Source organism: Plecotus auritus, assembly GCF_963455305.1.
Source record: "Plecotus auritus genome assembly, chromosome: 9".
Lineage (NCBI taxonomy): Eukaryota > Metazoa > Chordata > Mammalia > Chiroptera > Vespertilionidae > Plecotus > Plecotus auritus.
The window spans coordinates 19,314,892-19,341,385 of record NC_137783.1 but is presented as its reverse complement, the minus strand read 5'-3'; the positions used below and the strand labels follow the sequence as shown (position 1 = coordinate 19,341,385).

Below are 26,494 nucleotides of genomic sequence, written 5' to 3'. Positions count from 1 at the left end.
TTCCTGAAGGCACGGCCATTCTCTTACCTGACCCCAATGGCCTCTTCCTCAAATGGCATCTTTGAGAGGTAAGGGGAACCACATGAAAAATAGCTTCAGAGAATGCAAATATCTGGGAAAGGAGAGCAGCCAAATAGAGAAGGAAGTCATCAACTTGAAGGAATGGTAGTGATGGGATCTGGACAAAGGTGAGTTAAAGAGAAAAGAACCTGCATATAGTCTATAAAATTAAGTGTGGTAAATACTATTGGTCAAATAGTGCCTAACAAACCTAAGCAAAGAAATCATGGGAAAGATAGCATTGTCAGCACAAAAGGCTGATTAATCTTTCAAACTGAGAAAATCATGCAGCAAACATATAAAGTATATATCTTATAGCCAAAATAAATACTATTTTTACCTGTTTGAATAAAGGTTTCTGATTTGGGTACTACTATTAATAAATGAGATAGTCACTGCATTTAGGCTCTGGGGTTAGACTACCTGTAAGAGAATTTGTGTTAATTAGCTATTATTGCTGCATAACAAATAACCCCAAAACTTAACAGCTTAAAACAATAATAAACATTTATTATCTTACATGGGTCAGGAATCAGGAACAGTTTAGTGTTCTACACAGTCTCATAAGATTATGCTCAAGGTGTTGGCTGGGAGTATAGTCAGCTGAAGGCTTATCTGGGGCTGTTGGATCTGCTCCAAGGTGGCTCACTCATGTCATTGACTATTTGGTGCTGACTGTTGGCAGAAGGCATCAGTTCCTTGCCATGTGGACCTCTCTGTAAGGCTGCTTGAGATTCCTCACAACATAGCAGCTTATTTCCCCCAAAGCAAGCAATCCATGTAAGGCAGAAAACACAATATCTTCTATACATGCCCTTGGGAGTCACCTTCCATCATTTCTATAATATATTATTGGTTACACATATCAGCCCTAGTCAATAAAGGAGGGATGTGAACACCTGGAGGCAAGAATTATTGGGTGTCATCTTCAAGGTAGCCACCAGAATATCTTTATTCTTCTCATTACACTCTATTAGGGACACAATTTTTTTTTAAGTTTTAGATATTTTTTAAAATTGATTTTTAGAGAGAGAGGATAGGCAAGGGATAGAGAGATAGAAACATCAATGAGAGAGAAATATCATAGATCAGCTGCCTCCTGCACATTCCCCACTGGGGAACAAGCCCACAACACGAGCATGTGCCCTGATCCAGAATTGAACCAGACTTCCTGGTTCATGGGTTGACACTCAACCACTGAACCACACTGGCCGGGCAGGAACATACAAATTTCAATTTGCCCATTCTTGATGATGTTCACTTTGATCACTTGATTAAAGTTATGTCTACTAGGCTTCTCCCCTGTGAAGATACTCTTTGTTTTTTAAGTCATTGAGTATTTTGGAAGGTGAAACAATGAGTTCCTTTGACATATCCCCATTATTCTTTGCAGCATTCTTCCTGTGTTCTGGCACAAAATGTTGTAGGTTCATCTTGTACTTTCCTTGTCTCAGCCCTGGAATCATCCATTTCTCCAAGGAACACTGATTCTTTTTTTGTGGAGAATGGTACTGTATTTAGAATCTAAGATCTGAATGCTAATTGCTATTGGGTATTGCTGCTTCAAGGCTCTCTCAGTGGGCAGAGCTAGGGAATATATATATATATATATATATATATATATATATATATATATCCAGTTTCCCATGTGTTTCTTCCTCCACATAGATGCCCTTACCACACTACATGAGCTTCAACAGCCCATGTCAGACCACCTCTCTGCATAGACATTAACCTTGTTCTACCCTACATAATAGTTTTAAGACTAAATTGTTCAGGAAGGAGAAGGTGCAAACTGAGCCCATCTTGATGATATATGCAAATTATGTGAAATTTAGAGCTATTAATTGCTAACATTTATTGAGTACTTACTATGTGCCAGGAAATGTTCTAAGGAGTTTGTATGAATTCTCAGAGCAGCCCAATGAGATAAGAGCTATTATGGTCCCCATTTTGCTGATGAGGCATAGAGAAGTTAAGTAACTTGCCCAAGGTCACATAGTTACTAATGAGATATAGTAGAACTGCTTTATTGAACTTCTAGAATATCCTTAAAGAGGAGGAAGTATCCTGTGTCCTTCTGCTGCAGGCCTGGAGCACAGATATTGCTAAGTGTCCTCTGGGGACAAATTGTCTCCACTGAGAACCACTGGTCTAGAACAACATTAATTTAATTTAAGGAAAACGACTTTTTGATTGTTTGTGTTAATGAACGAAAGAGCATAAACATAATCTAGAAGAGCAGAAAATGCAAAAATCTCATTTGTGTGGCAGAGATTGCTAGTTGTCTATTCTAACATCCATTAGAAGGGGATTTCCTCAACCTTTCTCCTCCAACTTTATACCTGACCTGCTTTTGCATCCATACTCTCTTCCTTCCTCTGTGTCACTGGCAGCTAATCCCTCCATCTGGATTCATTCTGTCTTATCTCCTCAGGTCCTGGTTCCATAATCATGTCCTGTCTTTTGCTTTTCAACCTTTCTCTCTCTAATGATCCTTTTAAATATGCTAAAGTTTCTCACTTCTTTTTACTCCCCAAGTTTTTACTTTGGAAATTTCTAAGTCTCAGAAAAGTTTCAAGAAGGGTACAATGAATACCCATAGTACTTCACCTAAATCCACCAATTATTAACATTTTATCATATTAACTTCAGTTCTCTCCCTCCTTTCTCCTCTCTTTCTACACACACACACACACACACACACACTTCCCCACTCCCCTAAACCATTTGAGAGTTAGTTGCAGGCATCATAACATTTCACCCTAAACACTTTATCTCCTTAGAACAAAGACATTCTCTAATTCTCTTATTCTCACAATACAATTATCACACTCAGGAACTTTAACATTGATATATTATATAGTAAGCAATCCATATTGAATTTTTCCCAGATTGTTTCACTAATATCTTTTATAGCTATTTTGTCTTCTTTGTATCTGTGTATGTGTGTGCATGTCATTCCAGGGCCCAATCAGAGATCAGTCATTGCATTTAGTTGTCATGTCTCTTCAGTTTCCTTTGAACTAAAGTCTCCCTGCTTTCAAATATAATGATAAACACTTTCCCAAGACCCCCAACTTCTACCTCTAACCACTGTCTTCTCCTTCCCTTGACAGACACATGTTTTTTTTTAAGAAGAGACTCAACAGCCCTGGATGGTGTGGCTGAGTTGGTTGGAGCCTCCGGTACACCAGGAAGCGGTTCGATTCCAGGTCAGGGCACATACCCGGGTTGCAATTAGATCCCTGGTTGAGGTGGGTGTGGGAAACGGCCTAATGATGTCTGTCTGTTTCTCTCTCACTTGCTCTCTCCCTTCCTCTCTCTAAAAAAATCAAAACAAAATGTAGGAAAAACAATTGTTTTAAAAAACGAGAGAGAGAGAGAAAGAGAGAGAGAGAGAGAGAGAGAGAGAGAAGGACTCAACAGTCTTAATTTCCTCGCCTTCCCTTTTTAACTCACTGAAGTATGGCATCTGTCTCCCACCATGAGCCACACTTGCCAGACTTTCTTCCTGTCTGTCTCTCTGGTCACTTCTTCTTGGGATCCTTTGCTGGCTTCTCTTCTTCTGCTCACCCTGTAAATCTTACGTTTATTCCGGATTCTGTCTTAGACCTGTTGCTCTTTACACTGCTTGGTAAATCCTTTCGTGGGAACTTCAATGACCACCTATATGCTGAAGATCCCTATCTGCAGCCCAGGCCTTTCTCTCCAGCTTCAGTTCCAAATATCCAACTGTTTCCTCAACATCTGAACCCATGTGGAAGTCTCAAAGGCACCTTGGAGCAATATGTCCAAGAAAAAACTGATGATCCTCCTATCACCTATTCCTTCTACTGTGTTTCCTGTCTCAAAAAATAGCACTTCTCATTCATCCTTCATCCTGAGCCAGATATCTAGAAGTCATCTTTGACACATTCCTTTGACATCATCCAGGACATATCTAATCAATCACCAATCCTACAGATTTTATCCCCTCAGTATCTTTAGAATCTAACTACTTTCTGTTTTTCTCACCTCCTTCATCAGACCTCCATCATCTCTCAGAAAGATTTCAGAAAGCTCATAATCCTCCTCCCAGCCTGCAGCCCATAAGTGATTTTCTAAAAATACAAATCTGACCATGCTGTAGCCCTGCTTTAAAATTTTCAGTAGTTTCTTATAGCCCTCAGGATAAAGTCAAAATTCCTCAATTTAGCCCATATGGAAGGGTGACAATCAATATATTTTTTAGCTGGTAAGGCACAGACACTGACCCCAGTTAGAAAGGATGTCTTGTCAGCTGGTTCACTTGACCAGTGTGTGCTAAATAACGACTTGCCATTAGAGCTCCATGCTATTGTCCTCTGCAGTCTCATCTAGTGCCACTATTCCCCTAAGGTCACACTAGCCTTGTTTTGATCCTCAGAATGCATCATCAAAAATGCAGTTACCTTTGCCTGAAAGACTCTGGTGGCCCCACCATCAACCCACCCCATCCCGAAGCTGCCCTAAAGGGGACTGATTGCTCTATCCAGATAAGGATGGCCTTGGCCTGTGTCAGTGGAAGCATCTGTTGAGGGAATCTAATCTGGATCACAGTTCACTATTAATAATGACTCGGTCTACTTAGGCACAAGAACACAGAGCCCCAATAAGGTCAGTAAATTTTCAGAGTAGAGAACTGACTCTTGAGCTTTTATGAGGACAAAGTAAGGAAAAGGGGGATAAACTCTTTATTTAGTCCCCAACTAAAATAGTATCTCTCCTGCTAACTGAAATACAAATAACCTTTCCCACCTCCACTAGACCTCTTGACCCTAGAGTTAAGCCTGTCAGATATTCAAATAGTTGATGGCTTTTTAATCAGTTAATCTCTTTGCTTCCGTTCAGCCCTGAGCTTTGATTGGCTGTTCTTGGAAAACAGAGTTTTTTTGGGAGGTGGTGGAAGTGGGGGGGTGGGTAGGCAGTGCTGGGGAGATGAGGGGGGTTGTGGTGGTGAAGAGTAATTCTTTGGAAGGCAAGTTAGGCATGGAGGGGACTCTGGATAGCCAGAGGTCAGCAAGAAGGCACTGGACATTTAAACTCCAAGGCAGTGGCCTCAAATTTGGCTGCAGATTAGAATTATGAGGAGATCTTTTAAAATTACCATTGCAAGGGGTCTACTACAGATCTATTAAATCAAAATACCTGAGGTGGGGAGAGAGCTTGGGCATAAATATTCTTATAAAGCTCCTCAAATGACTCCTTTTTTAAAAAAAATATATATTTTATTGATTTTTTACAGAGAGGAAGGGAGAGGGATAGAGAGTCAGAAACATCGACGAGAGAGAAACATCGATCAGCTGCCCCCTGCACAGCCTTCACTGGGGATGTGCCCGCAACCAAGGTACATGCCCCTGACTGGAATCGAACCTGGGACTCTTCAGTCCGCAGGCTGATGCTCTAACCACTGAGCCAAACCGGTCAGGGCCTCAAATGACTCTTATCAAGTATGTGCAATCAGAGTTGAGAACCCCACCAGGTACAGGAGAGGGAATGCCATGGGATGAGAAAAAAGTGCAGGCATGTGTGAAATATTTCTTACTCCAGCTTGCTATGCATTATAAGGACACACTACAGAGATGGGCGTTAAAAGAGCAGAGTCGTGTATTTAAAGAGAGGCATGAATCTTGTGGGTTAGGCGTTGCCTAGAGAAGGTAAAATGTATAATTTTACATTATTAATAGTGAACTGTGATCCAGATTAGATTCCCTCAACTTGAGCAATAATGCCAAGTGTGATGGAAGTACAGACTGCTGTGGTTTTTCTGTACTGCAGTTTGACACTACATAGTTCAATTAAGTATCCTTAATAGCCTATAAAACAGCAAGTATGATTTTAGATATATATTCTCAAAGATAGTCTCTCAGGGGCATATAGGAGATTGCTCACTGCAGTGTTGTTGGTGGTGACTGGGAACTGAAGGCTTTGCTGAGAGAGTAGATAGGTAGAATGTGGGGGATACAAAACATCAGACTATTATTGAGCAATTAGAAGCAGCAGGTTAAATATATACATAGCAACATAAGTATTTCTAAAAACCATGTAAGTACTGGGTGCAAAAAGTATGAAACATAATGAGATATATAAAACAATATTATATTTGTGATAAAAGTGTAGCACACACAAAAATGTAGCATAAAAACAATATTTACTTTGCAAGAACCAAACAAAAATATAAACATTTTCTATGGGGAGAGGGAAAAGAGAGTGGGTTATAATGCTAAAAGGCAAATATAGCCCTGGCCAGTGTGGCTCTGTTGGAGCATCATGCCATAAACTGAAAGGTTGTGGTTTTGATTCCTGGTCAGGGCACATACCCAGGTTGCTGGTTTGCCCCCAGCCCAATCGATGTTTCTCTCACATCGATGTTTCTCTCTCTCTTTCTCTCCCTTCCTTTCTCTAAAATCAATAAAATAAAGGCAAATATATTACTAGTAACTATTTTTTAAAGGTAAGATTTAAATCATTTGAAAGATGAGTAGGGAGGAGAGGGAAAGGGAAGCTTTCTAGAATGGCAAAATGACTCCCACAAGCTCAGGCCAGGAGGGAGAGAAGTGTGCTGAGCAGGTGGAGTAGGAGAAAGGTCTGATTGGAGGGAGCAAAGCAAAGTGGGAAGTAAGGCTGGAGAGAGAGAGTATTGGATAAGATTTTGAAGGTCTGGAAAGCCAGACAAAGGAATTTAAACAATGATAAAGTATGTAAGAGAGCCACAAAAGGATTGAGCAAAAAAGAATGTGATGAAAGTGAAGTCAGATGAGGTGGGTGGAGAGAGCCTGAAGTTAGAGAACTGGACCAGAGGTGAATACTGTAATGAACTAAGCAACATAGATGAAGGTAGTCTGGAACAGGCTAGCATTGGCAGTGGAGGTTGCTAAGAGACATTTTGATAGATTACTAGCTGAATACAGGCACTAATAGACAAGGTTAGTCAGAGTGGCCTTAAACCAGGCAGTTAGGGGAAGAAATTAAGTCCAGTAGTAGCTGTGACTTCTCATGCTAGAAATCCAGTTTTCCAGTAAAGTGGAGCTTTAAAGGTTCTAATGATTTAGTAATCTCTTTGAGCATACTCCACAAGTAGGCTCACAGGTGTACTCATTTTAGAGTTGGCAGAGACCTTTGTTTTCCAGATGACAAAAGAGAGGACCAGAGATGTTCGGTTAATTGCCCAAAGTCAACCAATTAAGTGGAGAAACAATGAACCAGGCCTCTTAACTTCTAGTCCAATGAACTTTCCTAAACTATCCTAATATATAAAAAGCCTGGGGCCATCACAACCGAAACAACCGGACAGACGACCGAACAGCAGACTGCGTGGGGCGACAAAGCTGGTAGGGGTGTTAGTGAGGGATGACCAAATGACTGAACAGCAGGCTGCGTGGGGCGACCAGGCCAGCAGGGGGGCAGTTGGGAGTGACCAGGCTGGCGGGGGGGCAGTGAGGGGCAACCAGGCTGGCAGGGGGGGCAGTTAGGGGCGACCAGGCCAGCAGTGGGGGCAGTTAGGGGCAATCAGGCAGGCAGGCAGGTGAGCAGTTAGGAGCCAGTGGTCCTGGATTGTGAGAGGGATGTCTGACTGCCAGTTTAGGCCCAATCCCCAGGATCTGGCCTAAACTGGCAGTCAGACATCCCCCAAGGGGTCCCAGATTGGAGAGGGTGCAGGCTGGGCTGAGAGGACCCCCCCCCCCCCCCCCCCGTGCATGAATTTCATGCATGGGGCCTCTAGTGTTGGATATAAGGGGCTTGAAAATCAAGGCAACTCACATTTGGATTTCTCAGTTTGCCTGACCATGAGAGGTCATTTTTTAAAAAAATAAATATGTTTTTATTGATTTCAGAGAGGAAGGGAGAGGGAGAGAGAGATAGAAACATCAATGATGACAGAATCATCAATCAGCTGCCTCCTGCATGCCCCCCATTGGGGATCGAGCCCGCAACGTGGGCATATGCCCTTGACTGGAATCGAACCCGGGACCCTTCAGTCCGCAGGCTGATGCTCTGTCTACTGAGCCAAACCAGCCAGGGCTGAGAGGTCAATTTTTAAGAAAGAGGATTTACCCTTTCTGTACCCAGCCCCTGCCAGCTCAGTTTCAATTCATATGTATAGGAACTGTCTATCTGGTTGGGCTTTGAAACAAAAACTGGTGTTTGCTTTACTAATCCTCACCTCAACATGGCTGGGCAAAGTGAGGACTGTCACTGACTGCCAGCCTCATCAGGCAATATTTTCATACTCCTCTCTGGAAAATAAAGTGAAACAATACCCCTGACAGATGGTCATCCTGCCTCTCTATGTTTTCAAGGGTGGGGCAGTCCATTCCTTTGTCAGGACAGATCTGATTACTAGAAAACTCGGAGTCTGAGTCCTATGCCACTGCAGTGTGATTCAGTGAAAATACACAGGGGAATCAAGCAGAATTGAGTTAGAATCTTAACTATGTAATTTGCTGCATGACTTGAGTAAGTTATCATCTATCTGTGTTATTCATTTCAGCTGTATATTACAGATAATACCTGTTTTACATAATTACTATGAATATTAGATATTATGAATGTAAAATGTCTAGCACAGTGCCTGGCATAAAGAGTTAATAAAATGATAGCTGTTATGATCATGATCATAATTATTATCTCACCCATTGGTCCTAGTTTGCCTTGTGGTGTTACGAATATATGCCTACCTTTCAATACTTTCAAATACTTGAATTAGTTGTCATGTTATTTCTAAGTGTTCTTTTTTGTTTTCAGAGTAAGCATCCACCAATATTTTCTCTCTGGTTATCCTGCCCCTTCTCCTATATGTGATATTTGTAGAACACGATGCCCATAAATGAACAAAGTACTCCAGGTGTGGTCTGAGTATTTCAAAACAGAGTAAGACCATAAGCCTCTGTTCTCCAGACATCATTCTTCAAGCTGCCTAGGACTCCTTTAGCTTTTTATGCAACCATGTCCATACTGACTTAGTCCTATGAACACCTCCAGGTAGTTTTCATATGAACGAGTTTTAAGTCTTCCCCATTTTGCACTTGTGTAGGATTATTGTTTTACTTCAAGAGTAAACTTCTTATTAACTGAAAGCCTGTTCTATAGTAGGTATAGTTCTGAGTTCTGTGGACATAGGGATGATGACTAGGATAAAGTATAACCATACTAGAAATGTAGGCTCCACAAGACTGGATCTATCATGTTCACTAATGAATCCCATTTCTTGGGATGATGGCTGCACAAGATTTTGTGTTTACTGTTGTTCAATGAGCAAATAAAATAGTTTACACTGAATTTTTTCTTCTAAGTAAAAAGGCATTTCCCCAATTCACTTATTTAAAAAATTCAGATATTTTGTACACGCCTATGGCTTTCAGCCCAAATGCTAGGGTTTTTTCCCATCTAGGGTATACCCAATTTTCAAAATAAACTTGTACTGTCCCTTTCAAGGCCAAACTAAATACTTACATACTTTATTTGCTCGATGGCCATTATAGTCCACGATTGAAAGCCTTTGATAAGTATTTGTTTGACCTTTAATGTAAGGCTTACATCTCAGGGTTAGCAGCAGCAAGCCAATTTTGTGAGTACTAAACACTCAAGAATTTTCAGAACCGAGTTCTACCGGGTCCTGACTTGCTGTGGGGGAAAATAAGATCTTTGGGAGAAATGTGGGGAGATAGCTTGGAGGACCTTGAAATTCTGCATTGGTCTGTTAACTGCTGCCAGGCGCTCATAGGCCCAGCGTTTCTGGGTTGAAATTCATCCCGCAAACATCAGAGATATGAAATTTGGGGATATCCAGTTCTCTAAAACCACAGTTACGGAGGTCCTAGAAACTCTAGGTCCTCTCAGTTTTTTCCACTATTTGGGCTACAGGTGAGACACTGGTCGCCATCTTGATATCAAATGCCAGGCAAGCCGCCACTGGCGTCGCTCCGGTAACTAAGGAGACACCCGTGCCCCTCCCGCTTTCCAGCCCGAAGAGGCTGTAAACTACGATTCCCATCAGCTGATTACAGCGAATTGAAGGCGAGTTGTCTGGATCTGGCTTACCGGCGCCGCGACCCCCGCCGCAGTGCACCGCGGGAGTTGCAGTTCGCAGTGTGGCCGCGCATTTCGCTGCGGGAAGCTCCAGAACTACAACTCCAGTGAGCCCGCGGGCTCACGCAGGCGCATGAATCAGCCGAGCCTCCCCGGCCCCCTGGCGGGTGCCAGAGAGTGAGAGAGGGCGGGGGGAAGGAAGAGGAGGCGGGATCTGGGCGCTGCGTTGGCTGCGGTCTGGCATCAAGGGGGCGGCCCTGGCGGAGTGCAGACCCAGGGGCCCTCGGAGATTATGGACCCGGCCGAGGCGGTGCTGCAGGAAAAAGCGCTCAAGTTTATGGTGAGGAGAAGGTGCAGGCCGGGGAATGGTGGAGGCTATGGCGTTGGCGCCGTCGCTGAGGCTCGGGCCTGGGCCGCCCCTCCGCCAGAGGATGGGGCACAGGGGTTCTGGGCCGAGGCCAGCGGCGGGGGCTGCTGAAGGGACAGGACGGGAGCTCCTGGGAGGCGGGAGGGGGTGCGAAGAGGACCCGGGGGTGGGGGCAGCAGCTCCGCCATCTTGTGGATGAGGGACCCGTGACAGCGGGAGATTATTCAGGGAGGGGGCTCTGGGCAGCGCGTGGGGCCCTGGAGGGAAAGGGGCGTGGGGACAGTTACTGAAGAGCGGAGGGAGCCCGGAGGAGAGTCGCGGTTTGGCCGCTGGCAGGGCCTTCCCAGTGTCAGGGTTACGGGTAAGGCCGGGAGAAGAGGCGCATTCAGAGTGAGGAAGGGGAGCACGGGAGAGTGGGAGGAAAGATGTTAGAGGGAGGGGCACCGGCAGGGCTGTATGTAGTTGGATCTAAGGGTGGAGGAAAGCCAGGGGGTGGGAGAATTGTGGTTTTGTAAAATGAGGGGATTGAGATAGCCCTTACCTTCAAGATAAAACCCCAGGTTGGCCAAACTAATGTTGACAAACTCTGGAAAGAAAGAGGCCTGATTTAGGAGAATAAGGACTGGGGATTGGGACCTAGGGCTATGGTGACAGCCTCTGGGAAAGGAAGAGGGTGTTGACTATGAGCCAGAATTACAAATGTCAGAGAAAGGTATCCACACTCTACCTTGAAAGGAGAGGGTAGATGTTGTAAGGGTGAGGTTGAACTGGCCAGGAAAACTGGCTACATGAGATTGGGGACAAAATTAATATCTAAGAGGGTAAAACAAAACAAAAGTTAGTGCAAAATTAGAGAGAGTGAAATGTGGGGGCCAGGTACTGTGTCACTTTCTGGGAAAGGAAAGGCCATGGAGATGAGAATCACAAGACCGGTAAGAAGTGATGAGATCAGTGGAGAAATTCAGGAGATAAAAGGGGTAGGTAATGGGAGATGTCAGGATTGGTGGTTCCTCATAAGTTTTAGGTTGAAGCACAGTATGGGCTTAGATTGAATTTTGTGGGTGTGTTTAAATCCTTTGGAGCCTAGTTTGTTCACTTTGTATCTTGCTTTTCTTCTATGCTTATGTTTGACAATTTTGTGAGGTCTGATATTTGATGCTTTTAATCTGATGCTTCTTGTATATCCTAGGTGTAAAACCAGACTTTGTGGTTACAGATAAAGAATGATGGGATGCATAGACTTCCATCTTAACAGGTGGCCTCAGGGCCATTGATATTTGCAGTCAAGTCTTGCTTTTTTAGAAGTAATTGTAACCTGTCACTCCAAGTTTTATTTATTTTATTTATTGATTTTTTATTATTTTTTGTTAATCCTCACCCAAGGATATGTTTTTCATTGATTTTTTTTAGAGAAAGTGGAGGGAGGAAGGCAGAGAGGGAGGAGGGAGAGACAAAGAGAGAGAGAGAAAGAGAAAGAAAGAAACATCGATTCATTGCCTCCCACATGTGCCCCACAGGGACTGGGATCAAACGTGCAACCTAGGTACATGCCCTTGACTAGGAATCAAACTCACAACCCTTCCATACTCGGGTTGATGACGCTCTAACCATTGAGAACACCAGCCATGTCCCAAAATTTATTTGTTTTTTCTTATTTTATGTCTTTGCCTGAAATATCAAAACAAACATAAATAAACATGGACACTAACGTAATTGAATTTAGGTTTTAAAAGGCCCTATTTACAAGAATACATTTCCAGAGACTGGTCAAATTTACTAAAATTTGGTTTCATTTTGTATTAGTTTTTTCAAAAACACATAACTAAAGTTTGAGTGTATCATTAACAAAATTTCATTTTGAAGAAGAGGATTCTTGAATTTCTTCCCAATGTCGAAATCTAAAATATTAAGACAAGATTTTGAAAATTTTTTGTACTTTAGAAGTAAAAGGAAGTTGCTTTATATCTATAGTGAACTTCTAGATTTAAGTTAGAGAATTGGCAGCTGCTTATTTTTGTTTTCCTACTTAGAGGTTGACTTAATCCTAATCTTGACAATTTGTGTCAGATTTATGGAATAGTATGATTTACAGATCATAACGAGACATTACGAAATCATCTTCTTTACTCCCCATTAGACCTCAGCCTGGGAAAATTTTCAACTACTTGATCTCTGCTTTGTACCAATGAGTTATGTTTTGATAATGGTCTCCTGATTGAGTTGAAGTGGACCTGGAGATGGCCATGTAGTAGTTTGCAGTTTTTAGAGCATCACACATTATTAGATGTTGAATCAGTTACTATGGGGAGAAGCTAATTTTTTTCTTTAATTTTAGTTACTTTCATTTTTGACTGCCTGTTTGAGAGAAGACCACCTGGAAGAGGGTCACCAAGAATGACCTTAATAACTGAAGCAGAGAATGCAGAATTAGAGATTTGGTATTCTTTTTCAGCTCAGTCACAGTCTTATTATGAATGTAAGCCACAACTTGCCTATGGTTCCACTTACCCTGCCATCACATGTCTGTTTACTCAGAGTCAATTTTTTAAAAAATTATTTTTATTGTTGAGAGCATTACAGATGTCTCCCATTTTCCCCCTTTTGCTCCCCTTCACCCTGCTCCTGCCTCCCCCACCCAGGCCTTCACCTCTTTGTTGTCTGAATCCATGGGCTATGCATATATGCATATAAGTTCTTTGGTTAATCTCTTCCCGCCCTCACTCCTTTCTACTCAGAATCAATTTTGAGATAGGAAGACATTTTATTTGTATTTGCACCAAGTGACTAGAGCACAGTACATATACATGGAAGGGCTATCCTTTTTTTTTTTTTTTAATATATTTTATTGATATTTTACAGAGAGGAAGGGAGAGGGATAGAGAGCTAGAAACATCGATGGGAGAGAAACATCGATCAGCTGCCTCCTGCACACCCCCTACTGGGGATGTGCCCGCAACCAAGGTACATGCCCTTGACCGGAATCGAACCCGGGACCCTTCAGTCCGCAGGCCGACGCTCTATCCACTGAGCCAAACCGGTTTCGGCCAAGGGCTATCCTTTTAATCAATTTGAAAATTTTGTATAGTATTTGGCTTTGTTTTGGTCTTACCCTTTCCTCAATTGTAAATTATGGATGATAATTTTGTATGGATGCCCTGGTTTCCATAGTTTAAGAAAATGTAATTTGTTTAAAATGCCAAAATGAAATGGGTATTTTATGAAATTTTCTCATGACCACATTAATGTAGTGCTTCAATTAGGAATTTTACAATGAAATCTTATTAATGAGACTGGTAATTCAGAACTGATCATAATTCACATATGGTCTAGACTTAGAGTTTACCCTTGAATACTTGTGAAGAACAGTTTAACTTCTAGAAACAAATGATATTAAAGCAGTAGTTTACATTAAATAACCTATATACTTCCTTGGTCAACAAAATTATAATTCCACAGAAAAGATACACGGGAACTGGAAGAGGACCTTAGAAGAGAAATGAATAATGATTGAGGGAATGTAGGCACCATTTTATTTTATTTTTATTTATTGATATGAGAGAGAGAGACACACACATGTACGCACACACAAAATGTATATACACTTTGAATGATTATAAAGTCAGTGTTTATTAACATATAGTTCATTTTCAAAATTTAAAAGAGCCTAAAGAAATGAATAAATTGTCAATGCCTGTTTTTAAACTAATGACCATTTTGGTCCAGGCACTGCTGATAATGCGAAACAATGGAATCGCAAACATCAAGAGTCATTTCATTCAGTATTTGTGGGCCCCCAATTTGTCTACTGTTGCTGCTTTTGTATTGTAAACTTTTATCTTTTATGTATCCCCATTAAAAAAAGTGGCATTTTAGGATAAATTTTCTTTGTTCAAAGCTTAGTCTGACTTGACTTCAAATTATTTCAAATCAGTTAAACCAGAAAAGGAGTGAAAATTAAGTGAGTTATCAGCTGTTAAAGTATGCTTAAAGATATATATATAATGGAAAGATACATTGAGGTATGAATTTAGAAAATGGACAGGATAAGCTAGTCCCAGAATCTTAGAACTGGGGAAACATTTGAAAGTTGGATGACATAATCCTATATAATATTCCTATATAATAAAAGGGTAATATGCAAATAGACCGAACGGCAGAACAACCGAACAACCAATCAAAGCGTAATATGCTAAGGCTGCTCAACCGCTTGCTATGACGTGCACTGACCACCAGGGGGCAGATGCTCTGGCTGGTAGGTTAGCTTGCTGCTGGGGTCTCGCCGATCAGGACTAGTGAGATGAGCCGGACATGCCCTGGAGCCCTTCTGTGGTCCCTCCCTGGCCCCGTCATGCACCAGTGGGGTCCCTCACCCTGGCCTGTGCCCTTTAGCAATCCAGGACCCCTTGGGGGATGTCCGAGAGCCAGTTTCAGCCGGATCCCGCAGGCCACTCCCCTTGGGAGGGCGTCAAACGCAGGGCTCATGGCTGGCGAACACTGCTGCGGCAGTGCGAGCCTCTCCCGATTGGGACTGATTGGGTGCGAGCCCACAGCAGGCACAGTGGGGCCAGGATGAACGGGAGTGCAGGGAGGAGCTACAGGCAGTGTTGGTCTTCGGGTTTTGGCTTGATCCCTGCAGGCCACCCAGAGGGATCCCACCCATGCACGAATTTGTGCAATGGGCCTCTAGTAGGTCATATAAAAGAATTTTTTTAAAAAAATATTTTTATTGATTTCAGAGGAAGGGAGAGGGAGAGAGAGTTAGAAACATTAATGATGAGAGAATCATTGATTGGCTGCCTCCTGCATGCCCCCTACTGGGGATTGAGCCCACAACCGGGGCATGTACCCTTGACTGGAATTGAACCTGGGACCCTTCAGTCCACAGGCTGATGCTCTATTCACTGAGCCAGACCAGCTAGGGCTAAAAGAATTTTTAATACAATTGATAGATAAGGAAACGGTATAAAAGGTAACTTGCTGTGTAACAAACCAACCAAACTTTAGTAGCTTAAAGAAACCAAGTTAGCCCTTGCCTCGGACCAAGGACCAAAGGGTTGCAGGTTCGATTCCCAGTCAAGGGTCCTTATTCCTCCCATGTGGGAGGCAACCAGTTGATGTGTCTCTCTTACAGGATGTTTCTCTCTCTCTCCCTTCTCCTCTTTCCTCCTTTTCACTCTCTCTAGAAATCAGTATATTTTTAACTTATTTATTAATTTAAAATGTATTTTTATTGATTGCATAGAGGAAGGGAAAAATAGAGAGAGGTATGTGCTCTGATCAGGAATTGAACCATGACCTCCTGGTTCATAGGTCTTTGCTCAACCACTGAGCCACACAGGACGGGCCAGTAATGTTCTTTAAAACAAAAGGATGCAATCCAGAATGATGCATTGAATTGAGTTGTCATGTCTCTTTAGTCTCCTTCAATCTAGAACAGTTCCTTATCTTTCTTTGACTTTCATGACTATGGCACTTTTGAAGATGATAGGCTGGTTATTTTGTAAAGTGGTTCCTCAATTTTGATTTATCTGATAATGTTTCATGGTTAGATTCAGATTATGTATTTTTGATAGAAATACCACAGAGGTGATGCTGTGTTTTACTTATTGCCTCCTATCAGGTGGCACATGATTTTTATTCAGTTTCTTTAAAATTAATGTTTTTCTCCTTGTAGTATTTTATGGGAAGGTACTTTGAAACCATGTAACTTTCTATTCATCAGATTTTAAATTATAACAGAGTGAACTTTTGAACTCCTGTTTTTTATTTGATGGGTAATAATCCAATACTTTAGTTATTTATTTTGATGATTAAATTGTTCCCTCTTTGGCTAATGAGAGTACTTTCAAGCTGCTCCCTTTGTTGTTTTGATGTGTTCTTATCATTCTTTGAGCATTTTCTTCTTTTCTGGTAAAAGAAGATATTCATCTTGTACCTTTTTGCCCTGATTCTGGAATCAGTAAGTTCTCCATGGAGCCCTGGTTTCTTTTAGTAGAAAACGATATTTAGAAGTCAAGATCTGGATGTCAGGTGTGCTCATTGCTATTGGGCTATCATTGCTCCCTGGACCTCTCATTGGACAGGCATGTAAACACATACACACACATATATACACACATGTACATTTATGTCACCCTTTTAATATTATCTAAATATTTATTGAAAACCATGAATTCACACTAATATCTCCAGTTTTAGTCTAATACCACAGGGTTCATTCAGTAGTTTCCTTTTATAATTGTAACTTCTTTTTCTTTCTTTTTAAAAAATCTTTATTGTTGAGAATATTACAGATAGCCTCTTTTCTTCCCCTGCATTGTCTCACTCCACCTGGTTCATGCCCTACCCCAAGCTTTCACCACTCTATTGTCTGTATCCATAGGTAATGATATCTTTATATATAAAAGGCTAAGTGTCCATCCATCCGACTGGTAGCTATGACACGCACTGACCACCAGGGGACAGATGCTCAATGTAGGAGCTGCCATGACTCACACTGGCCATCCTATCTAATAAAAGAGCAATATGCAAATTAACCATCACTCCGCTACACCCACAAGCCACGCCCACAAGCCAATCAGGAGCGAATATGCAAATAAACCCAACCAAGATGGCTATGGCCACAAAGAGCAGGAGGGAGGCTTGGGTTTCCCTGGCAATGGAGGAGGCCAAGCTTTCCGCCTGCCGTTGCCGGCCTAGGCCTCCACTTAAGGCTACAAAGTTTCAATGATAGAAGATACATAAATCCAAACAGAAATGGCAGCAGCCACAGAGCTGGAAAGAGCAGGAGGCTAGGGTTGCCCCCGGCGATGGAGGAAGCCAAGCTTTCCACACACGCTGGCTGGCCCAGGCCTCTGCTTAAGGTTACAAAGCTTCAATTATAGAAGATACATAAATCCCAAGAGAAATGACTGCCGCTACGGAGCAAGCAGAAGGCTTGGCTCCGCTCCAGGCTACAAAGTTCCAATTGTAGAAGATAAATAAACCCCAAATCCCAGGGCCTCTGCTTGGGTCATTGGGGGGCGTGGCCGGTCTGCAAACTACCACAGGCCCCTTGCCCAGGCCACCCCACACCCCAAGGGAACCCCCACCCTGATCCGGGACACCCTTCAGGGCAAATCAGCTGGCCCCCACCCGTGCACCAGGCCTCTATCCTATCTAATAAAAGAGTAATATGCAGATTGACCATCACTCCAACACACAAGATGGCTGCCCCCATGTGGTCAAAGATCCTGCCCCCTTGTGGACACAAGATGGCCACCACAAGATGGCCAGCAGGGGAGGGCAGTTGGGAGGGACCAGGCCTGCAAGGGAGGGCAGTTGGGGGCGATCAAGCCTGCAGGGGAGGGCAGTTAGGGGTGACCAAGCCGGCAGAGGAGGGAAGTTGGGGGCGACCAGGCCTGCAGGGAAAGGCAGTTGGGAGGGATTCAGGCCTGCAGGGGAGAGCAGTTGGGGGAACCAGGCCTGCAGGGGAGGGCAGTTAGGGGTGACCAGGCCTGCAGGGGAGGGCAGTTAGGGGAAAACAGGCTGGCAAGGGAGCAGTTAGGCATCAATCAGGCTGGAATGGGAGTGGTTAGGGGGTGATCAGGCTGCCAGGCAGAAGCGGTTAGGGGCAATCAGGAAGGCAGGCAGGCGAGCAGTTGGGAGCCAGCAGTCCTGGATTGTGAGAGGGATCCCAGATTGGAGAGGGTGCAGGCTGGGCTGAGGGACACCTCCCCCTCACCCCCACCCATGCACAAATTTCGTGCACTGGGCCTCTAGTTTAAAAATAAATGGCACCATGGACCTGGCGCCAACAAACCAACACTCGGCTTCCCCCAAGTGGGACAGGCCCCGCGACCACCCCGGAGTGACACCCCATGAAATCACAGCCAATGCTGCCAAGACCCCATGGCGCAAAGTGTGGCCCACAGCCCAGCCCAGCCTGGAAATGGTAGCTATGGGTGCCGGTTAATGATGTCATGTAGCAACACCCAGTTTCCTCTCCCTAGCGACTAGCCTCCTTGGAGTTTCTTCAGCCCAGAAACCCAACTTGCTTTATGGTCAGGTGCAAACATTTTACAATTTAACCAAATGTTTGTGAAGCGTTTTCACATGCCTCATCTCATTTGACCCTCACAGAAGTCCTGGAGTAGATAGATAGGAGACTCGTTAAAATCCTATTTTCTTTTCATTAGCTGGAAAATGGAAATTTAGAAAGTTTAGAAACTTGACCCTACTGAAAAGAAGTAAGACATGGTGGAACTTGAAAAATGACTTCAGGTTTTCTCACTGTGCAGAATATAGTCAAACACTTAAAATACAGTTAAATATTTTACCCTTTGTTTGCCCTGTGTGATCTACAGTAATAATCTGCTTTGTGTTCATATTTACTGCTGTGTTGCTGACAATTACCTGAAAGAGAAATTGGGGTGCTTCATTGGGCTGGAAAAGTTTAGCTAAATCAGAAAGCAAGTCTAATTAAGAAAGTTTATCTATACATAAAAAGCTCTTGCTGGTGCCAATCGCACGCATGTGTTTCGATCTGTCATTGTCAATCGTAACTTTGGTTGACACTTCTATTATAGAGATAGGGGGAATAGCGACATTAAAATATTTCTTCTAGTTAATTTCCTTTCAATGTGCACAAATCCATGCACTGGGACACTAGTATGCATATAAGATCTTTGGTTAATCTCTTCCTGCCCAACCCCCTTCCCTCTGAGATTCATCAGTCTATTCCATGTTTCCATGCCTCTGATTCTACTTCGTTCATCCGTTAATTTTGTTCATTAGATTTCTTGTTTGTTTATTTTGATTTTTAGATTCAAGATTCAATTATTGATAGACATGTATTGCCATTTTATTGTTCATTTTTTTAATCTTTTTCTTCTTTCTCTTTTTAAAAAAATACATTTTTATTGATTTATGAGAGGAAGAGAGAGGGAGAAAGAGATAGAAACATCAATGATGAGAGAGAATCATTGATCGGCTGCCTCCTGCACACCCCACACTGGAGATCGAACCCACAACCTGAGCATGTGCTCTGATCAGGAATCAACCAGGTCAGCTCTTAACCACTGAGCTATGCTGGCTGGGCTTCTTTCTCCCCCTCCCCCTCCCCCTCTCCTCCCCTTCCCCATCTCCCTCCCCCTTACCCTCCCCCTCCCCCTCCCTCTCCTCTTCCATACCCTTCACTATTTCATGTAATACTGGTTTGGTGGTGATGAACTCCTTTAGCTTTTTCTTCTCTGTGAACTCTTTATCTGACCTTTAATTCTAAATTATAGCTTTGCTGGGTAATCTTGGTTGTAGGTATTTGCTATTTATCACTTTGAATATTTCTTGCCACTCCCTTCTGGCCTGTAAAGTTTTTGAGAAATCAGCTGACAGTCACATGGACACTCCCTTGTAGGTAACTAACTGTTTTTCCCTTGCTGCTTTTAAGATTCTCTCTTTGGCCCAAACTGGTTTGGCTCAGTGGATAGAGCGTCACCCTGTGGACTGAAGGGTCCCAGGTTCGATTCTGGTCAGGGGCATGTACCTTGGTTGCGGGCACATCCCCAGTGGGGGGTGTGCAGGAGGCAGCTGATTGATGTTTCTCTCTCATCAATGTTTCTAACTCTCTATCCCTCTCCTTTCCTCTCTGTAAAAATCAATAAAATATATTAAAAAAAAAATTCTCTCTTTGTCTTTAACCTTGGCATTTTAATTATGTGTCTTGGTGTGGGCCTCTTTGGCTTCCTTTTGTTTGAGACTCTCTGTGCTTCCTGGACTTGTAAGTCTGTTTTACTTGGTAGGGGAAGTTTTCTGTCATTATTTCTTCCAGTAGGTTTTCAATATCTTGCTCTCTCTCATCCTTTTCTAGCACCTCCATAATGCAAATGTTCGTACTCTTGAAGTAGTTCCAGAGGCTCCTTACACTATCTTCAAATTTTTGGATTCTTTTTTTCTTTTTGCTCTTCTGATTGGGTGTTATTTGCTTCCTTATATTCCAAATTGTTGATTTGATTCTTGGAATCTTCTACTCTACTGTTGAATTATTCTTATTTCAATTAGTGTATGCTTAATTTCTGACTGGTCTTTTTTCATGCTTTTGAAATTCTCCCCAAGATCTTTTAAAGTCTCATTAAGTCCCTTAAAACTCTTATTAAGTCTCCTTGTGCGACCTTATAACTATTGTTTTGAACTCTTTATCCAATAGTTTGCTTGCTTCCATTTCTTTCATTTGTGACATGTTTCTTTGCTCTGCATTTTGGCTGCTTCCCTGTGTTTGTTTCTATGTGTTAGGAAGAGCTGCTATGTCTTCTGAAATTGATAGAGTGGCCTTGTGTAGTAGGTGTCCTGTAGGACCCAGTGGTTCAGACTCCTAAGTCACCTGAGCTGGACACTCTAGGTGTACCCCTGTGTAGGCTGTGAACACTGTCCTGTTGTAGTTGAGCCTTGATTGCTGTTGGTGTCACTGGGAAGAATTGACCTGTAGGCCAATTGGCTGTGAGGACCAGCTGCAACTACAGTGGAAGAGCTGCTGTGTAGGAGACACCCCTATGGAGCAGGAATTGCCTCAGAGTGGCTTTGGTACTTATGAGTCAGCCCCTTGAATATGTCACTTGTGGATGTGTAGAGTTATAATCTGGTATGGTCTGAAGCTGTCCACAAGGTGCACTGGCTCTGGGGCCTCCTGGGAGGTGCAAAGTCAGCCACTTCCTGGGGCCATCCAGCAGGAGCTACAGAGAGGTCTGCAGATGGATGTTATTTGTATTGTCCTTGTAAGTGGCCAGGCAAGGCCAAGCTGTGAAGCAAGGCAGGCTGGTGCTAGTGCCTGGTCTTGGGCCTTTTATTGATAGGTTTGGGGCACACTGACGACTGCTGCTGCTTGTTGAGAGATTTTAGCAAAGTCTGAAGCCTAAGCTAGGACATGCCATTCATATGGAAAAGCTGCTGCAAACAACTTGGGTGGGGCTGCAAATTGGATGGGGTAGGTCTCAGGGAATCTCCAGAGTAGAGTGAACAGTCTGAGCCAGGCTGATGGAGATTCAGATATGGTTGCCGGTCAGCTCTGCAAAGGGGAAGGTCTCAGCATAGGAACAGTGACCACTGTGAACACCCCTGTCTGGGAGAAAGCCGCCCCCAAGTTCTTGCCCTGATGCCAGACAATTCAGTTCCTCCCCGAATTTCCTTGGTTCTTTTTAAGCTGCCGCCCTGGCGCTGGAGCCTGGCCAGAGGGATCAGGTGCCGGCTCTTTAAGAGTGACTGCCTGAGTCTCCAGCAGCCTCCGTGTCACTCAGCCACAATTCCTGCTGGTTTTTACAGCCCCAAATTACAGAGACTTCTTTTCCCAGCTCTGGAACCCTGAGCTGGGGGTCTGGTGTGGGGCTGGGACCCTTTGCTCCTCACAGGGGGGCCTCTGCAGCTGAGGTATCCCTCCCGATTAAAAAACAACAACCTGCCTGTTCCATGCCTCTGCCTCTCCTACCAGTCTTAATGTACTTTCTTCTTTACTTCTCTAGTTGTAGGACGTTCATTCAGCCAGCTTTCAGGCGATTCTGAATGATGGTTGTTTGGTATTTTAGTTGTAATTTTGATGTGATTGTGGGTGTTCACCTATGCCGCCATCTTGGTTCTCTCTCTCCTTTTTCTTTTTAAAATCCTCACTCCAGGATATGTTTTTATTGATTTGTATTTTTAGTTTTTCAGAGAAAGTGGAAGGAGGAGAGAGAGAAAAAGAGAGAGAGAGAAATTTCGATCAGTTGCATTCGCACCCAGACTGTGGATCAAACTCTCAACCTAAATATGTGCCCTGATCAGGAATTGAACCTGCAGCCCTTTGGTATATGGGTGGACGCTCCAACCAACTGAGCCAAGTAGCTAGGGCATTGTAACTCCTTTTTTCTGACTGTAAGTTGGCTCTCATTATCCTTAACATATTTTCTTAATCAGTCCCCCTGTATATGACCAATATCTCCTGTTGCTACTGTTTCTGACACCCACCATGTGGGCGATTTGTCACCTTACTTAGCCTCCAAAATCCCATATCATGCTGCTGCCCTATTTGAACATCCTTCTCACTTCAGGCTCTGATACCCTGCACTGGGTTGCTTTCCTCACTCCATTTGGATTCCAGCATCCTGTGCAGGGCTACCAAGGCTGCCATATCCCTGTATGGACATCCTCTTTATTCTTCTAGGGGAGGGCTCTGACATCCTCAGTAGATCACTGCTGATTCTACTACTCCATCTCTTTTAGACACCTGTTTTGTTTAGCCTTAACTAAACTGATTACAGGTTTTTCTTCTTGCAAAACGGATACTCTGTACTTATGAAACAACTCTCCAGTTTCCTTTCTCTCCCTAGACCAACATTCATTCTACTTTATTTCTGTGAATCTGAGTACTTTAGATATCCTATATAATAAAAGGCTAATATGCAAATCGGCTGAACGGTGGAACGACCCGTTGCTATGGCGTGCACTGACCACCAGGGGGCAGACGCTCAATGCAGGAGCTGCCCCCTAGTGGTCAGTGCACTCCCACAGGGGGTGGGAGCACACCTACGCCATCAGTTGGACATCCCTCAAGGGCTTCCGGACTGTAAGAGGGCACAAACCAGGCTGAGGGATAGCCCCAGACCCCCGCCCGAGTGCACAAATTTTATGCACTGGGCCTCTGGTCTCATATAAATAGAATGAATAAGATTTGTCTGAAGTAGGAGAGGAAAAATGAAGAAAAAGAGAAAAGAGAAGACTAGAATATGGCTGTTGTCAGGCATGTGACCATTTAGTGAAAGGGAAGGTTGCAATAGTGGTACATATGGGAAAATGAGTATTTGGTGAGTAAAAGTGTTGGGATAGTTCTTAACTTTAATAAGAAGACTAAATTTTGGAGAAACCAAGATGGCAGCATAGGTAAACACCTAAATTGCTGCCTCGCACAACAATATCAAAACTACAACTAAAAGACAAAACGGACACCATCCAGAACCACAGGAAAGCTGGCTGAGTGGAAATTCTACAACTAGGAGAAAAGGGGAAAGCACATTGAGACTCAGAGGAGCTGCAAAAGGCTGAGGTACGGAGATTCGCACGTGGAGAGGACGGGCGGCTGTGTGCACGAGCGGCTGAGTGCGCAGCTGGCTTTCTAAAGTGGGAGGGAGACGGAAGTTCCCGACTGCACTGAACTCCAGTCCCGGGCGAGACGCTGGGAACCCCAACTCATTCGGGGAGAAACTGGACTGTCTGGCAGCGGGCAAAACTCGAGGGTGGCTTTCTCTCAGAGGTGCTTGCAGCGATTACCGAGGGACACTGAGACCCAGGGGCCTCATAGGGCAGGGCTGACGGAAAACCAAGGCTGTCTGCTCTACCCTGAGACTCCGCCCCATTCAAGCTGAACACAGAGGCTTTTGCAGTTTTGCAAGTCTTGTCTCATAAGAGTGTCTCCAGCACAGAAGTTCTCCCAGCATAGACACAGCTGATCCTCACAGCCAATTGGCCTGGAGGTCAATTCCTCCCAGTGATACCAACAACAATCAAGACTTAACTAAAACAAGGCTGAGCACACAGTCCACAAAAGGGTGCACCAAGAGTGTCCACCTCAGGTAACTGGGGAGGCTGAGCCATTGTGCCCTAGAGGACACCTACCACACAAAGCTACTCTACCAACTCAGGGAAGCAGCGAAAATGCAGAGACAAAGAAACAGATCACAAATGAAAGAAATGGAGGAAAACAAACAACTGGATATAGAGTTCAAAACCACGGTTATAAGGTTTTTCAAGAATTTCCTAGAAAAGGCTGATAAATTAAGCGAGACCCTCGAGGATATGAAAAAGGACCAACTAGAAATTAAACATACACTGACTGAAATAAAAAATATTATACAGAGACCTAACAGCAGACTAGAGGACCGCAAGAATCAAGTCAAAGATTTGAAATACAAAGAAGCAAAAAACACTCAGCCAGAAAAGCAAAAAGAAAAAAGAATCCAAAAATTTGAAGATAGTGTAAGGAGCCTCTGGGACAACCTCAAGCGTACCAACATCTGAATTATGGGGGTGCCAGAAGAAGAGAGAGAGCAAGATACTGAAAATCTATTTGAAGAAATAATGACAGAAAACTTCCCCCACCTGGTGAAAGAAATAGACTTACAAGTCTAGGAAGCACACAGAATCCCAAACAAAAGGAATCCAAAGAGGACCACACCAAGACACATCATAATTAAAATGCCAAGAGCAAAAGACAAAGAGAGAATCTTAAAAGCAGCAAGAGAAAAACAGTTAATTACCTACAAGGGAGCACCCATACGATTGTCAGCTGATTTCTCAACAGAAACTATGCAGGCCAGACGGGAGTGGCAAGAAATATTCAAAGTGATGAATAGCAAGAACCTACAACCAAGATTACTCTACCCAGCAAAGCTATCATTCAAAATTGCAGGTCAGATAAAGAGCTTCACAGATAAGAAAAAGCTAAAGGAGTTCATCACCACCAAACCAGTATTATATGAAATGCTGAAAGGTATTCTTTAAGAAGAGGAAAAAGAAGAAAAAGGTAAAGATAAAAATTATGAACAACAAATACGTATCTATCAATAAGTGAATCTAAAAACCAAGGGAATAAAAAATCTGATGAACAGTATTAACTGGTGAATATAATAGAATCAGGGGCATAGAAAGGGAGTGGACTGACAATTCTCGGTGGGGAAGGGGTGTGAGAGGTGCGGTATGAGACTGGACAAAAAGTGTACCCCTGTGGATGAGGACAGTGTCGGGGAGGTAAGGGCAGAGGGTAGGGTGGGAACAGGGTGCAGGGGAGCTATGGGGGGAAAAAAGAGGAACAATTGTAATAATCTGAACAATAAAGATTTATTAAATTAAAAAAATTAAATAAAAAAATTAAAAAAGACTAAATTTTAAATAAAAGGAAAAACTGAGTGATGGTGATTCATTTTATACCATCCCATACTTATATACAGAAGTATCCATAATAAGAGGTTAAAAAATTTACTCACCTAGAGCGTATGCTAAACTGAAATTCTCGGTACCAGCTCTACTCAAATTTCTATGTGTTAGAAAGCTCAGGATTCATCTAAACATTACATTTGGTTTTTGAGTAATTTCATAATCACTGTCTATTGTACTAGGGACACTGTTTTATCAAGATCAGGGGGCACAAACCTAGAGAGCCTTTACATATTCACTGAGGTAGGCCAAGTGCTTGGATGTGTCTAGGAGCTGAGAGGAAAATTAGCCAGGCAGATGGAACACAGTATCTACTGGCATCCCAACCAGATTTGTGCAGTCATGGAAGTTTAGCAAGGGCAGGATATACTTTTAGAGGAAGATAGTGATTAGGAGTCTGTGTGCAGATATTCTGGGGAGATCTAGATAGGCAGACAGCACCACTGAGTACTAAAAACAGGTGCCAAAGCCCATTTTTCAATTTATGCTCATAACTGGAACTGGAATACCCAACAAGGAACTAAAGAATTCATTCATCTAACCTATGCTGTTTGTGCCCACTACAGTAGTCCTATACTTTACATAAAAATTATTGGAGAGCATGTTAATACATACTGCAGATTTGCAACGCTTCCTCCACTAAATTTGGTAGGCTTCAAGAATCTGCATGCTTAACAAACATCTCAGTGTTTCTGATGCAGATACTTCTGTGATCACACTTTGACAAAATGTCTAGTCCACTGTGTCCTGGCCAGTGTACCAACATAGAGGGAGTGGGGGAAACATTGTGGCTAGAACCTGGTACATGGGGAACATAGTAAAAGAGAGTTGAGTTAACTGGAATCAGAAGTGAAGGCAGGTGCTAATAATCCTGCAGTATATACTTATTAAATCAACATGTTGTACATCTTAAACTTGCACAATGTCAATTATATCTCAACTAGAGGCCCGGTGCACGAAATTGGTGCATGGGGGTGTGTGTGTGTCCCTCAGTCCAGCCTGCACCCCCTCCAATCTGGGACCCCTCAAGGGATGTCCGACTGCCCATTTAGGCCCGATCCTACCTGGACGGGCATCCCTCTCACA

The 26,494-nt window shown here is 43.2% G+C and overlaps 1 protein-coding gene across 7 annotated transcripts in view; it reads left to right on the top strand.

The window, feature by feature from the left end:
- The window catches only part of BTRC (beta-transducin repeat containing E3 ubiquitin protein ligase), a 249,341-nt gene that overhangs the window by 61,536 nt on the left and 161,311 nt on the right, over positions 1-26,494 (top strand). For 2 of the 7 annotated variants that reach the window (XM_080642271.1, XM_080642269.1), the window contains exon 1: positions 10,296-10,450. The exons of 1 other annotated variant lie outside the window; for it this stretch is intronic. In XM_080642271.1, coding sequence (XP_080498397.1) covers positions 10,403-10,450 — 48 coding nt within the window. In that variant the 5' untranslated portion in view covers positions 10,296-10,402. Of the gene's footprint in view, positions 1-10,270; positions 10,451-26,494 lie in introns of those variants that run through there. 4 more of the 7 variants (XM_080642267.1, XM_080642264.1, XM_080642265.1 and 1 more) reach the window with 3 other exon arrangements.